We start from the raw sequence: 16,235 nt of genomic DNA on the forward strand, positions 1-16,235 counted from the left end.
AATCTACAAGTATCCTGATAGCAGCTCCCATTTTGCTGTTAGACTTTCCCAAATAACTCTTCTTTGGTTGGTCTCCATGTGAATTTTGTAGTTTGTTTCTACTATCAGTTTGTTTTATGAGTTTTGTAAATGCTTTATCTACTTTGAGAGGGCTGAACAGTCTAGAAAATGTTTCTTATCTGTATCTATCTACTTATCGTCCTTATCAGGATAAGAAGACACTGGTGGCTTTGAAGATACAGAATTTTTTTTTACTGATAACTACAGGCTTAAACTGGACATGACTGTTATAGTAGCATTATAAATATCTAGACCAGTGTTTCTCAACCTTGGCAACTTGAAGATGTCCGGACTTCAACTCCCAGAATTCCCCAGCCAGCAAAGGGAATTCTGGGAGTTGAAGTCCGGACATCTTCAAGTTGCCAAGGTTGAGAAACACTGATCTAGACCATTCCCCCCCAAAAGAGAAGATGATCAAATGGAACAAAGATCATTTATCACAACAGGGTCTTTTGGTCAGATCATGAAAAATCCATGGCTAGTCACTTTCTCTCAACAGAAGGTTTGTGTGTGTGTGTGTGTGTGTGTGTGTGTGTGTGTGTGTACACATGCCATATGTTTTGTGGAGAGTGCTCTTCATCTGGAAAATCAAATTAATTCCATGCCAGAATTGGGAGAGGTTGTCTTCCTGTTTGAATTATTTACATACCACAAAGAGCCTCAGAAAATCCCTGAGCCAGGAGAAAATATTACAGTGCTAAGTTTAAGTCATCCAAGCAAAAGACTTTGGTGGCCAGCTTTGCCTTAGGCAGCCTTTCCATGGAAGTCTTCTTGCTTTGCAATTAATAACCTTTCAGAATCTAAGGGCCTTTCTTTTTAATAGTATTAATTTTAGTTTACTGTTTTTGTTCTGACTGTTGTTTCAAAAACTCTTTACATTTATGACACTTTTTGCATTGCAGCTTCCAGATTGTTTTAAAGTGGTGTGGGGGAGGTCTTTCATTATCCAATTATTGTTTTGTAAAATTCTTAGGATTTTGGGGAAAGAAGTCTGGGCATAGATAATTCAAGTCTACTGCTTTTGGAGAAGCTGGATGGTACATGTATGGATTGACAGCTACACTCACTAAATAACCATGATAGGTCATTGAGTACATGCATCTAATTCCCTCCTACATAAGGCAGAAGAGAAACCCTTATGCAACCAATCCCCGGAACTCTGGGAGTTAATTGTAATAAAAGCCTCTTCTTTCCCTAAATCTTTTATTTCCAAAACCATCTAATGAAATTATAGCATCATAATTGTTAGAATTCCAGTTGTTTTGAAAACAGGATGTTTACACAACTTTCTGAGACACCTCATTGAGTGCCAGTAAGCTTTGCTCTGTACCCGTCAGCCATTTTGTCTTCTGATGCTCCCCCCACCCATTTTCCCTCAGTAGAAAATGTGGCAGGCCTATAAAAGATGGCCTCCAGGCCTCACAGGGATGCTTTCAAAGGCCCTGGATAAGGGCCAGCAGAATTCGATTAAATACTCACAGCTGTGCACATCATATAGCCCAAACCAAAATCAAAGCGGCACTGCTCATTCATGGAATAGTGGAGTCCTGGAAGTTGCGGAAGGGAAGGCCAATCATGGTCAAAAGGATCATCACGCAGGCAATCGTAGGAACTACAGTGGAAAAAGTCACTGTCACACAAATGGATTGTGGGAGGTTTTAAGCATTGTGAGTTTCGGTCCATGGTTGTTCCAACATAACCAAGGACATGCTTTCTCAGAAATGAGTTCAGAAAGTACACTTCATACTTAGGTATATCAAACCTAGCATTCACTTTAGTAAATTAGCATCTGAAACCAGAGAACATTTATTATAATCCTCAGTTGCAAGGAAATTCTCTCTCTATAATAAACACCTTGGGAGAGTCATCTGGAGAAGAGAAGAATAATTAAAAAAGAAGTTGCTATAAATAGAGATGAAACTATTTCCATATGCATAATAAGTGATTTATTGGCGGTTATTAGATTCATCTGTTTGGTGAAAAATGACTGGCATTTAATGGAAGCAGTTTAAATTAAATAAAAATGATTGCTATAATAATTTCATTATGTCTGTAACCTTTCTTCAGTTTTATGGTGTGGTTCTCATTTCTTTTTCTTTTTTTTTACATGTTGCTAATGGAAATATAAGCTTGAAAAAATAAACATAAGGACAAATCTTGGCAAATGGAGCATATTTGATGCAACAAAACAAATTCTAATTGTAGTTTCACTTCAAAAATTATGCTAACGTGTGTTACTTAAGCAAGAGTTTAGTAACAAGGACCAATCTGGTAATCTAACAAGATTAATTACCCAAATCTTGGATAAGTAAACTCAAAAGTGATACCTCCTCCTTAACATCACCATAACAGAGATGGCAATTATAAGAATTCTAGTTACCACTCACAGTTTTCAGGGCATATCCCTATTTTATCTTTGAAAGAGGGCACCATGCTGTCACAGAGACATTTATTTATCATGGACCCTTGTCTTTGCCAATGTTATTTCTTAAAAACATAAACCCCAAAAAGAGTTTTTTTATGTAATAAATATAACTTTAAAGGGACTGGAAAGATTTTACAAACATGTATTTATTCCTATGTGTTTTAACTAATAAAAAACAAATAGGATAAAAATTGATTTAAAATCAGAACTGAGAAGAAACCTATTCTGAAAAAATAAAAGATGTAACTGCTTACAAAATAGCCTTAGTACTTCCTTACAAAGCAATCCAATGAACGGTTATTTAGAACTGAATCTTACTTAGTTCAGAGCAAATAGCAGTAGCAATAGCACTTAGACTTATATACTGCTTCATAGTGCTTTACAGCCCTCTCTAGGCGATTTACAGAGTCAGCATATTTCCCCCAACAATCTGGGACCTCATTTTACCCACCTCAGAAGGATGGAAGGCTGAGTCAACCTTAAGCCTGGTGAGATTTGAACTGCCAAATTGCAGGCAGACAGCAGGCAGCAGAAGTAGTAGCCTGCAGTACTGCACTCTAAACCCCTGTGCCACCATAGCATAATAAATTAGTCCAGGATAACAAATTTCATTTAATTTTTAACTTTTTCTAGCAGGAAAATGTTCTGATTCATCACCATGTTTTCTAGCTAATGAAATGGTGCCATACAACTCTTGAGAATTGTCCCTTTTCTATCCTTGTACTCACTGCAGGTATCGGTTCAGTTCCTGTTGGCTGCAGCGAGACCAATGGAAGCGATGGAATGCAGCCTGGACCAGTGGCGCCATTATACTTCCCATCCGCACTTCATCCCCACATCGGTTCCCTTGGCCATCGTGTTCCATGCCTAATCTAGAAGAAGACAAGTCAGGACAAAGGGGAGTGCTTTAAAAGAATGAATAAAAGCAGCTGTTTATTCTTCTTGCAATGCATTTGTTCATGATTTAGTATGATTTTGCCAAACATGAACCACCCACTCACCCCCTGACTACTGGAGCCAGCATGGCTTCTGCTGTGAAGTCTGTACATCAGGACACTGTTACAAAGTGGCTTAATTTATTTTGATCCAAGTCAAAGATGGGAGTTCCCACTGGTCTGCCTTCTAGGTCTACACCATTGAATATTAGCTTCAATGGTATTATGAAGTCCTGGCTCCTAAAGCAGGTTGAAGATGTCAGAATAACATAATAACAGTTGGAAGAGACCGTGGAGGTCTTCTTGTCCAACCCCCTGCGCAGGCAGGAAACCCTATACCATTTCAGACAAATGGTTATCCAACATCTTCTTCAAAACGTCCAGTGCTGGAGCATTCACAACTTCTGGAGGCAAGTTGTTCCACTGATTAATTGTTCTGTCAGGAAATTTCTCCTTGGTTCTAGGTTGCATCTCTCCTTGATTAGTTTCCATCTATTGCTTCTTGTACTGCTTTCAATGCTTTGGAGAATATGTTGACCCCCTCTTCTTTGTGGCAACCCCTTAGAAGCCCTGTATGTCTTTATGAAGATGCCTTATAGTGTTCCATTTATTTTTACTCAATCGGTTCCACTATTGTTCTGCCTTCATACAGTATTACAATGGTAGCCTTTTCTCTTGCTTGTTGGGCATCCTTAAAAATGCTCTGCTAGCCAGCTGGTCAGTAAGGTCAATGCCCTTATTATGCATCCCATAATCGGTGTGTGAATGCTTCAGCTGATTGTCATTCATGTATGTGGGGCACTGCCTCATTTGACCAAGTGGCAGAGAACTTTATCTAATAATGTGCCAACACTGCCTATTTTATTCCTTGTTGAGGCACATGCACTAAGAGTTTAATGTGAATTCTAATGGAGACTCCTTAGGATAAATTCTTGCACCCTAACATTGCTGACATCTGTGGTAATGCAGGAAATGACATTTCCCTTTTGACCTTGTTCTGTTTACTTCACTTTTCAGTCATAAATAATTACAAATGCTAGAGGAGAAAGGGGAGAAATCATGCACAGGTACAATCTTAAGAATCCCAATAAATCAGGATTTTTAAAAGGACAGGGAGCAATCAGTGCATAATATTAAAAAAAACAGCATTGACTATCCATTAAATAAAATGTGGAGGGAGATATATAGTTCTGGGAGTTTTTATCCTCTTGAGACACTAAAGGTTTTTCAATTCAGGGAACAAAAAAAGCAATTCCTAAAGTACAAAAAATCCTGCCTGAGAAAATCAGGTTCAAATTCTCAAGAACGGTGGAGATAAAAGCTGTGCAAATTAAGCAATTTGGTAAACTGTGACCATGAGTTGTTTCCATATCAAACAAACAAAATATAGGTAGTCCTTGACTTATGACCACAACTGAGCCCAATTTTGTATTGTTAAGTGAGACATTTGTTAAGTGAGTTTTGCCCCATTTTATGACTTTTCTTGCCAGAGTTGTTAAGGGAATCCCTGCAGCTGATAAGTTAGTAACTTGGTTGTTAAGTGAATCTGGTTCCCTTCTTGACTTTGCTTATCAGAAGGGCACAAAAGGGGGTCACATGACACTGGGGCACAGCAGAGGTCATCAATATGAAACAGTTGGCATGCATCTGAATGTTGATCATGGGAATGCTGAGAAGGTTGCAACTATGAAAACAGCCATAAGTCACATTTTTTTCAGTGCCATTGTAACTTGGAATGGTCACTAAATGAACTGTTGTAAGTCAAGGACTACCTATATACAATTCCTGCAAAACCTCTGTTCTGATCCAGAGTGGGTCAGTTCCTTACTGCTTAGTATTTAAACCCCCCTTTTTTGCATAAAGAATAATGACAAAGCTTTAAAAATCCTGGCCCTTTGCCACAAATTGGGGTTAATCTTATGCATACAAATACAGGCCTGTTCCAAAGACAACTCTCTGACCATTGCGGTCTACCCTTTACATGAGGACAGCAGCACCAGTGTGTGGAGGGAAGCTTGGCAGCTTTACTAGTATCCTAGTAGGCAATCTACTCTGCTTATTTTTAAACAAGGGGGAAAATAGATTGAATCGGTGGCTCTCTTTTCTTTCCCACATGAATGACAACCAGAAGACAATTTCTGCAGCAAGGGTCAGTTTGTGGAGGCTTCCATCCATCTGTATTTAGATCAATGTTTTTGAAATTTGACAACTCTTAAAAGTTGGCTGGGAGACTCTGGGAATTAAAGTCCACACATCATAAGTTGTCAAGTTTGAAAACACTGATTTAGATTCCCTTCTTTTCAACAACAACAACAACAATAATAAATAATAATAATATTTATTATAATACAAATATAATAAAAATAAAAGACTTGAACACTCTGATTCTACAAAAAACCACCCTACTTGGAACAGCTTATATCCTCCTATGTTACCTTAACAGTTCCTAGGTCCTTGGTTAGAACTCGAGCTGTTGAGCTACCAACCAGCCCCAAAGGCTGTGGATCTCACCAAAGATTAATCACGCAATAATAATAATAATAAATTAGCTTGGGAGCCTTCTCAGATAGAGACTATGCCCAGCTGCAAATCTTCATCTTCCCAAACAGAAAATAAACATTAGGAATATGACGGAGGGGATGGACTGATTCCCCTCTGTTCCCCCTTGTGCACTGGTGACTCTGTGTCTTTCTGAGAAAGAGAAAAACAATTACAACTGTTTTCTACACAACACATTTGTTCCAGCAATGCAGGGTTTTTCTCCATTCTCTTCTTTTCTCAACAATAAAATATTTTATGATGCTACTGTTGGCTAGAGAAGAATTCAAAACATGAAAAAGTCTGCAAAGCCTGGGGAATTGTTTTTATAAGACCGTGGAAAAGAGTTCCTTTCTTCAGTGCATATGAGGAGGGCCACCAAGGGAATCCTATCATCAACTTATCCATGTGGCTGGGCAAAGCTATTGAACTTCAGAGCGCAAATAATTTGCATCTAGATAAGAATCAATTCAAATCTGATGTATAGATCTCTCCCTACCTTAGATATACTCAGAAGTAAAAAGAAGAGCAATAAGGGTTCTAAGCCCTATTCAGAGGTGGTTTTCTGCCGGTTCACCCCAGTTTGGGCAAACTGGTAGCGGCTGGGCAGGAGACTCCACCCACCTGCCCAGACGTCATCATGGCCGCTTTGCGCATGCGTAGAAGCACCACAAGTGAGTGAAGCGAGCGTGTGAGCATGTGCCCTCCCAGTTCCAAACCGGTAGCAAAGGTAAAAGAAAATCATCACTGGCCCTATCACAAATGCAAGCTGCATCCCCATGGGTAATGGCCATGATCTGATTAGCGAGGCTATTTAAAAATCAATTTACTAAAATGTAATGGGATTAAACTGAATGCATAAATAATGAAGAAGAAATGAAGAAAAGTGGCAAATTATAAAATTAGGTATTTTATTATTTTATAATTACATATTTTATGCCTAACACAGCGAGGGCAGGAGTTATGGACTCTTTAATAGGGGGGTGTGTTTCAAACAAGGGAGAGATGGTCACCTGTTATAGATAATTTAGTGAATTCCTGCAGTGAGCAGGGGTTGGGCCTTGATAATGTTTAAGTTCCATTCCAATTCATATATTCTAAGATTCTGTGAATCATTTTTTTTCTTCCTGAAGACTCCCTGTATAAATGAAATAAACTAATCTGCAACTGCATCCTTTTGCTTGTAAGCTCTGACTCTCTCCACTGAAATGACTGAAATAATATCCCACCAAACCAGTGACGTGCAGTCAGGGGAGGCAGGGGAGGCAGAGTCTCACCACTGTCATCATGAAAAGAAAAAATAAATAAAAGGAAAAAGGCTGAGCTAGTTGCTGCCAGAGTCAGTTATCTCGATCCATTCCAGTCCGGCTTCAGACCTGGCTACAGCACAGAAACCGCTTTGGTCGCATTGACCGATGATCTCTGGAGAGCCAGGGATGGAGGCCATGCCTCCATCCTGGTGCTCCTTGACCTCTCGGCGGCTTTTGATACCATCGACCATGGTATCCTTCTGCGACGACTGCGGGAGGTGGGGGTGGGAGGCACTGTTTTACAGTGGTTCTCCTCCTACCTCTCGGACAGGTCGCAGTCGGTGTTAGTCAGAGGGCAGAGATCGACCCCTAGGCCCCTAACACATGGGGTGCCGCAGGGTTCGGTCCTGTCCCCCCTTCTTTTCAACATCTACATGAAACCGCTGGGTGAGATCATTCGACGGCACGGGATAAAATACCATCAATATGCGGACGATACACAGTTGTATCTGTCCACCCGGTGCCAACTCAATGAAGCGATGGACGTGATGAGCCAGGGTCTTGAGGCTGTTAGGGACTGGATGGGGGTTAACAAGCTTGTGCTCAATCCAGAAAAGACTGAGTGGCTGTTGTGCTTCCCTCCCACGAATTGGCCAAGTGTTCCATCTCTCAGGCTGGGGGGTAAAATTGTACGCCCCTCAGATAGGGTTCGCAACTTGGGAGTCCTCCTAGACCCTCAGCTGACTTTTGAACACCATTTGTCAGCTGTAACCAGGGGGGCATTTGCCCAGGTCCGCCTGGTGTACCAGTTGCGTCCCTACCTGAACCGGGAGGCCCTCACAACAGTCACTCGTGCCCTTGTGACCTCTAGGCTGGAGTACTGCAATGTGCTCTACATGGGGCTGCCCTTGAAGAGTATTCGGTGACTTCAGCTGGTCCAGAATGCAGCCGCGCGAGCGATCGTGTGTGCACCTCAATTCACCCACGTAACACCTATCCTCCGCGAGCTGCACTGGCTGCCTGTTGATCTCTGGGTGCGCTTCAAGGTGCTACTTGTCACCTACAAAGCCCTTCATGGTATTGGATCTGGGTACTTGAGAGACCGCCTACTGCCAATCACCTCCACTAGACCAATAAGATCGCATAGATTAGGCCTCCTCCGAATTCCATCAGCCAGCCAGTGTAGACTGGCAACTACTCGGAGGAGAGCCTTCTCGGTGGCTGCTCCGACCCTCTGGAACGAACTCCCCATGGAGATTCGGACCCTCACCACCCCCCAGACCTTCCGCGCCGCACTTAAAATCTGGCTATCCCGGCTGGCCTGGGGTTAAAGATTCTAACCCCTACTCGAATTGTATGACTGTTGAGTTCTTAAATGATGTAATGTTTTTATGTTGTAAATTGTTTGTCCTTCCCCCACCCCTTTTGAACTGTGAGCCACCCTGAGTCCCCCCAGGGAAAAGGGCGGCATACAAATAAAGTGAACTGAACTGAACTGAACTGAGTCATAGTGGATGACTCTGCTTAGTGCTTAACTATTTAAAAAAGCCTCTAAAAAAGCGCCCTCTACAGGATGAGATGAGAGAACCATGTGCCTCATTTAGTCTGACTTTATGATCACTCGAGCAGAGTTAAGCAAGGATTAAAAGCCAAAAAATTCCTTACGTAGATGAGGCACGTGGTTCTCTTGCCTCCTCCCGTAGAGTACGTTTTTTAGAGGCTTTTTAAAACAGTTAAGCAGAGTCATCCATTGGGGACTCTAGCAGCAGCTAGCCCAGCCTGACCTCAGCAGCTCTTGCCTTTTTCCTTTTACATTTTTACATTTTCATGATGGCAGGCATGAGCTGAGTTGAAATCCTCTGTGAAACATCTGCAAAAGGTATGTGGGTCGGAGGGAGGGGGAGGAATTCAAAATTAATGTAATTTGTAAGTAATTGTAAGTAATTTGTGTGTTTGTGTGTGTTTGTGTGTGTGTGTGTGTGTGTGTGTGTGCATGCGTGTGTTTGTTTCTTCACTCAAACAAACTCTCAATTTGAGAGAGAGTTTGATTGAGAGTGAAGAGAGGGAAGGGAGTAGGAGTCGGAGAGGCAGGGAGGGCAGCCCGCCAGCTTTCTTTCTCTGTGTCCATGGCAGCCTGCCAGCAGAGGTGGGTCTTTTGCCTTCCTCTGCTGGCGGGCTGCCACTTTCTTTTGCCCAGAGGCGGGCAGTTTGGGTGAACTGGCAGGCTGGTGCTTTCTTTATTTTGCCCTGAGCTGCCCACCTCTGGGCAAAAGAAAGAAAGTGACAGCCTGCCAGCTCGCTTTCTTTTGCCCACCTCTATGTCTGCCGCGGACATAGAGGCAGGCAAAAGAAAGCAAGCTGGCGGACTGGCCCTTTCTTTCACCCGCCAGCTTGCTTTCTTTTGCCTGCCTCTATGTCCGCGGCAGAGCTCAGGCGGGCGAAAGAAAGAAAGCGCTTTAGACAGTGGGATGTCAGGGGAAAAGACTGCCTCACCAGCCATAAACCTCACCGCACGTCACTGCACCAAACATATAACATGCAGGATCATGACACCTCTATGGAAGTGCTACTTACACATGTCCAGTTTCATGGGCTACAACAAATGCTGAGGAGAAGCCATCTTCGTGATTAAGTGTACAGCTTCGAACTGGATGACACATGCCAGTAACTGGAGCATAGCCTGTTAAGGACAAGATAAAACTCCAATGAAGAAAAAGAAAATGAAGCTCAAATAACTATTTAAGAGCACCAGTCTCCAAGTGATCTTGCAACAGAAGTCTTACCTAAATAAAAAGAGAAGCAAAAGGGAAAATGATATTCATTACAATGTAAGGTGCTGTGCTCTGAAATGCAAAAAGCTGTGCTTTTTAAAAAAAAATACCAACAGGTAAGTAAGATGAGCTTTTTATGAAAAAATCTTTACCAAAGATATTTTTAGAGAGAGTTTATATAAAAGCATTTTACATGAAGGAGCTACAAATATTTTAGGAAGAAATGTGCATGGTTGAAATGTAATAGGAAATAAGGTGCAATGGCTATAAAATGGTGTGTGTACAAAACGGAACCTAATCAGAAATTAGGAACGGGCATCAGATTTTCCCAAATCAAAACTCCAAAAGAGAAGTTCACTGCTGAAGTGAATCAGGACCCTATTCAGAATAAACAATAGAAAGTTGTACCAGTGATATAGAATGTCATAAAAACACCTTTAAAAAGCTTCAACATCCTCATATGGAAAATGCCAAGGTGGGACCAAGACATGGGCAAAAAAATCAGAATTTAGTGACTGACATTTCAGTCACCACAGGAAGTCTTTGACTTTGGAATATTCTGTTCTCTGTTCTCTTTAGTTCCTGCTTATCTGAACAGGAATAATATTGAAGAGCATCTATGACTATAATGGCGAACCTATGGCAGGCGTGCCGGAAGTGGCACACAGAACCTTCCCTCTAGGCACAGGAGCCATAGCCCGTTCCTCTTCTAGATTCTGCCATGCAGGAATCCAGATGGTCTTCATGTGCGCAGGAATGCTGGAAACTGGAATAGTAGCTCTCCGCTGCACATGTGCACACTAGGAAAATGATCTTCCAGTTTCTGGTGCACACATGCACACTAGTAAGCTGGTCTTTGTGCATGCATGCATGCCGGAAAACGGAAGATCATCTGCCGGCTGGGCGCATGCGCATTGGGCAACTGCTCTTCCAGTTTCCAGCATGTGCACACTCCCATTTTGGAACTCAGTGCTAAAAAGATTTGCCAACACTGATCTATGAACTGAAGGATTTCTCTGTGGCTTGAAAACCTTCCTAATCTGTTGTCCTTCCAACTAATCCACGTTCTTCCAAAGAAATTGTATTCATTTCATAATAATAATCCAATTACTGGCCTAAAGATGTGCATCAATATTAAATTACTCATTACTATAATCCAATATTCTTCAGCAGATACCATCACTATTAATATCATGATGACTGTTAATTTGCTTCCACCTCCAGCACTGTTCAGCAACCAGAATATAAACCTTGGCTCGCTCAACCGACCATCCAGTTATATAAATCAGCAGAATGAAGTGAATTCCTTATTTTCAGGAATAAAATAAAACCTGTAGATGCTGCAGGCCTTTATGAGAATCGAGTGATCTAATCATCCTTATGCAACTAAGTTACACAATCACTCTCAAGAAAACAAAAACTTGTGAGTGAAATTAAATCTGTAGACTTTACAGTACTAGGCGAGTGCAACATGCATTCAAGGAAATGCACACAATTTTGAACACAAATTAAGTAACCGAAACAACAACAACAGAGAAAAGATAATATCCACATTTATTAGTGACCGAAAACCTTTATAGATTTTTTTGCATAAAAAGGAAAAGAAATGAATTTGTAATTAGATAGATGATATAAAGAAGAGAGTTATAACTTTAGAGCAGGGGTGTCAAGGTTGATTTCATTGAGGGCCATATCAGGGTTCTGCTTGACTTCGGGGGTGGGGAGCTGGGTGTGGCCAGCTCAGTCACTCATGTTGAGGCACCCATAACAGCCAAGTGTTAAGCAGGACTTTCCTCAGACCCTCCCTCACTCTCATTATAATCTTCTTCCTTCCCTCCTTCCTGCCTGCCTTCCTTTTCTTCTTTTTTCTTCCCCCTCCCTCCCTCCCTTCGTCCCTTCCTTCTTTTTCCTCTTTTTCCTTCATTCTTCTTTCTCCTTTCTTCCTCCTCCTGCAGCCCTCTACCAGCAACAATGGAGCTTAGCAGGGGTGCATGCTGTCCTCTCATGTTCCCAGGGTGGCCCCATGGGTCAGATCTAAGCACCCCATGTTTTACAGAATGAGATTAAAATATAATTATATTTATAGTTGCTGTGAAGAATCAGAAGCCTCTTCTTTATGCCTTTATATCTTGCTTTTTTTCATTTTTTCCCTATGTTCTTTTAATTTTTCCTATTATTTCTTTATTTCTTTTTCACTCTTTCTGTTCAATTTTTTTTTTTGCAGGTGATGTTTTTATTATTGTTCTTAAAACCTTTCATATAAATTAAGTATTTAAAAAAGGTAACTAAAATTGAAACAGCAGGTTGGCTGCAGGTTGAATGAATTCCCTGTTAACTTTTAACCAACTGATCCAACCATGTATTTAGCTAGAGAAGAAAGGATTGAATTGTAGTTTTCAGTCATGGTGTTTTATTTCCTTTTTGTTTTTATATTCCTTGAGAAAATATGTGGGCCTCAAAGCACTGCTAAAAAATCTTGTAAATGAAATATGTTCTTCAGTTCAGAAATATATTTCAAGAAATTACTACGCTTTCCAACTAAAACATTTAAGATCTGTGTCCCAAAGTAGTTGCAAGGCTATTAAATGGCAGGATTACTTTGGCTTTGTTAAGAAGAAAAATGTTGAGAAATCCCTGAACACTGAAGGATAAATCTGAAATAACTTGACAAAGGCCAATTAAAGAGAAACAGATATGGTCTGATATTCCTTCTAAAGTGGTGGGAGGAACACATATTATTCTGCTTTCAAGTACTGTCTGAGCTGATAGATTTGTTAGTCGGGCCTTCATAGTGTATTCACGTAAGACAGCCCCCTCCAACTTGGCATCATTTAGATGCAGAAGTCAACTCTGAGAATCCCCCACTCAGTATGCTTACTGCAAAAAATTTAGAGAGTGCTCATCAGTGGTGGAATTCACAACTATTTGCAACTACAATTCGCAACTATTCGGGACAACCGGTTGGTAACTTTCTAAGTAGTTCAGAGAACCGATTGTTGGAAGAAATCTCCTTTTGTTTTTTTTCCACTTTACAGGGCTAATCCTGTAAGGAAGGCAGGAAGGAAACATTCTAGTGTTGTTTCTAGCCTAATCTTTATTGACCTGCTTACAGAAACCGCCTCTCCGGTTAACCCTTATTACATTGTAACAGCTAAGGCGAAGCGTCCATTGACCTGAGTGACCTTGAGTTGGCCACACCTACCCAGTCACATGACCACTGAGCCCCACCTACCCAGATTGTCATTAGGGCAGAGAACCGGTTGTTAAATTATTTGAATCCCACCACTGGTGTTAAGATGCCTGATGTAGGCAAACCATTCCTTATCTGTTTAAACTATCTTCTCCCTAGACTTGAGACCTGGGAAAGAGAGGCCATTTAAAAGATAAGATTATGTTGGTGACAGCCAATATTATTTTAGCCTTCAAAGTTTTTAGCTGCTAGTGTGGAGAAGGACAGACCATAGTATGTCTCAGAGAGTCATTGCATGGCTCTTTGGCTGAATGGTGGGGAGGGCTTAGTGTAGCATCTCCAGGGGCTCAGTGAGAAAATAGTGGAGGCCTGCAAAGGATCTATAGAATGTCATTTGTCCATCTGTGCTCAGTAGCAAAGTATTAATAATTGAGATTTGTTTTTCACTGACTGGCCTGGTTAACAGTACAAGTTAGATGGGGTGATTGGTAGTAGGTTACTTACCTTGCATCCCAGAAGGTCCAAAGTCCTGCCTTGTGAGAAAAATTGCATGGTCATGATATTCTGCATGTCCAGTATCAGGTTTTTGTTGTAGGTAGGCCCAACGACACACATTCTCTAAACTTTGAGAAGGATTGCCAATCTCAATTAAACTCATGGACTAGAAAGAAAAGAAAGAAAAGAAAAAAGGAAGGAAAGAAAAAAAGTTAGGTTGATTTTAACCTAACAAAGAAAATTCAGATCTAAATTTGTTCCATCATAGGGTGTTATGGAAATGCTGCATCCAGATTGAGATACCTGGTAGGTACAAGTAATTTGTTATTCTCTGAATGAGGAATTCCACAGGAAATAGAATTACAGATGATTTAAACCAAAGAAAATTTATTTTTCAACTCAGTTATATATTGATGTAGGAATCCCAGTTCGATAGCATCACCAAAATTATACATTTAATAGCATTTTTTAAAAACAAATCTGAGTTCCAAAACAACATGAATATGAGGGCATTTTTGTTTTTTAAAAAATAATCATATATGAGACAAAGAGCAGCTTTTTAGACAGCGTTTATGTTCCGACATGCCTAACACACTGAACAATTATATTACATACATACCACATCAAATTTTTATTTTATTTTTTACATTTTTAAACATTGGGAGTGGGAAGGACTGCTATTTTGGTGTATCTTTTTGAAGGAACAGGTTATAAATAAGACTTGTATTATGACTTTTGATACAATTGATGTAGCAAGCATGCCTCAATTGTCTATTACTATATGAGTAGCTGTTCTAAACCAATTAGGCAAAATAACATCACTTGTGTGATGCTTCCAGCTCACTTATTAAAGTGGAAGAATAATTATGCTATAATATTTTCTCCCTTCTTATCCGTAGACGTATCTACCCTAATTTATGTAGCCATATGGAAATAAATACTATAAAATTATATCAAGTACCTACTTTGCCTCTAATATATTAGTTGTCAAGAAAATTGCTACGGGGACTATAGTAGTAGGAGTAATGGCAGTTTCATAAAAGGAGTAGTGTTTCTTGTTTGAAAGATGACATTTGCATGGATAGATTATTAACCTGAATTTAAATTGATCAAACACTCTTGTAATTAGTTGAAATATCTCTATATTTTCTGCAGTCTATGATTAAAAATATGATCAAATATTTCTAGAACACTACCATAATTTGTGAAAGAGGTATTGTAAAAAATGGAGCATAACTCTAAGGTTCTAAGGAAATATCATATATTTTATTGAAATGATAATTATTGGGTTCCATTTTACAGAAAAGAGAAACAGAATACAATAGAAATCTAAGTTCTTCCAAGGAATTTTGAATTCTGGAGCTGGAAATTCTAGGACTCTGACTTGCTGTTAGGATGCTGAAACCATGGGAAGGAAACCAGATTATTCTTTGTCTGTGTAAACAGAGCCATTTTTTTTGAAGTAGCAGACGCACCGGAAATAGCATTTGATATGGCTGTTCAGACCAGTGAGTGGAACTTTGAAGGGATTAAGCTATGGACTGGAGCCTCCGTAGTTTTGCTGACTGATTGTTGCTTTTCGGGTTTACATATATCAATTACATAGGCTCAATCTCCATTGCCTTTTGTCAATTTCATTCTGTTTATATGGAGATAAATAATATTTCTTTCTATTTGTCACAAAAGACTGAAAGGAACTTTATAACAGGAAGAAATATAGTTCCTAACAAGATAATGTAATGTGGGGAAACAGACTTGGTTATGTCATGTTTACAAGTTCAAAGGAAAAATAGGCTTTCACTTCCTTTTGCCATTATAGGTGCTAAATGTGAGATTCAATCTATTTTAATTCTCCAAATGCACTGCTTAGTTGATGTAATCAAGTTCAGCTTCCTTTTTTTGTTATTGTTCAAGCTCCAGAAATTTTTCTATGACTCAGAAGTGACAGACACAAAACTGACCCAAATGCAGTAGAAAGCTTTCTCTGCAGTGTGAGAATGGAATTCTCTGTCAAGAAAGATTTATTTATGACATTCTAAAAATGTCACATTTATGATATTCCACATTGGCTTGGAAGAAACTAAAAAAAAAACAAATAAAAAAGAAACAAAACCAAACAAACAATAAGTAAGTAAATCCTCCTCTTGGATTTTATGATATATTTTAAAATGGCTTTACAAATTGCATGCTGACCTATTCACTTTCAATTGTATATATACTTATTTAAAGTAAAGCGATACATTTCACTTTTGTAGATAACTGCAGAGAAGCGGGGGAAGAGAACTGATCTAAAGTTGATAGACAGGAATAATTTAATACTTGTGAATTCTTGTGATACCGAAAGCTAAATCACATGGCCTAGAAACACATCACACTATGTAATTGATTACAAATGCCCTTACACAATAAAGCTAAGGGCTGTAGTCTGAATGTGGAAGGAAAACTTCCCTACATGGTCTCGGATCAGGTGTAGAAAGCAGTTTCTCTTCCTCATGACTGCAGCTGCTTGCTTTTTTCACCTGAAGCCTCAGGGTTGGCCTGCTGCAGCTGTGCTCAAGCCAAATTACTCTC

At 40.0% G+C, this 16,235-nt stretch overlaps 1 protein-coding gene across 1 annotated transcript in view; it reads right to left on the reverse strand.

The window, feature by feature from the left end:
- ADAMTS2 (ADAM metallopeptidase with thrombospondin type 1 motif 2) overlaps positions 1-16,235 on the reverse strand; it is a 257,227-nt gene that overhangs the window by 50,387 nt on the left and 190,605 nt on the right. Inside the window, 4 exon segments of the mRNA XM_032212158.1 lie at positions 1,540-1,672; positions 3,214-3,357; positions 9,783-9,888; positions 13,674-13,830. Coding sequence (XP_032068049.1) covers positions 1,540-1,672; positions 3,214-3,357; positions 9,783-9,888; positions 13,674-13,830 — 540 coding nt within the window.

This window comes from Thamnophis elegans, chromosome 2, assembly GCF_009769535.1.
Source record: "Thamnophis elegans isolate rThaEle1 chromosome 2, rThaEle1.pri, whole genome shotgun sequence".
NCBI classification, from domain to species: Eukaryota; Metazoa; Chordata; class Lepidosauria; order Squamata; family Colubridae; genus Thamnophis; species Thamnophis elegans.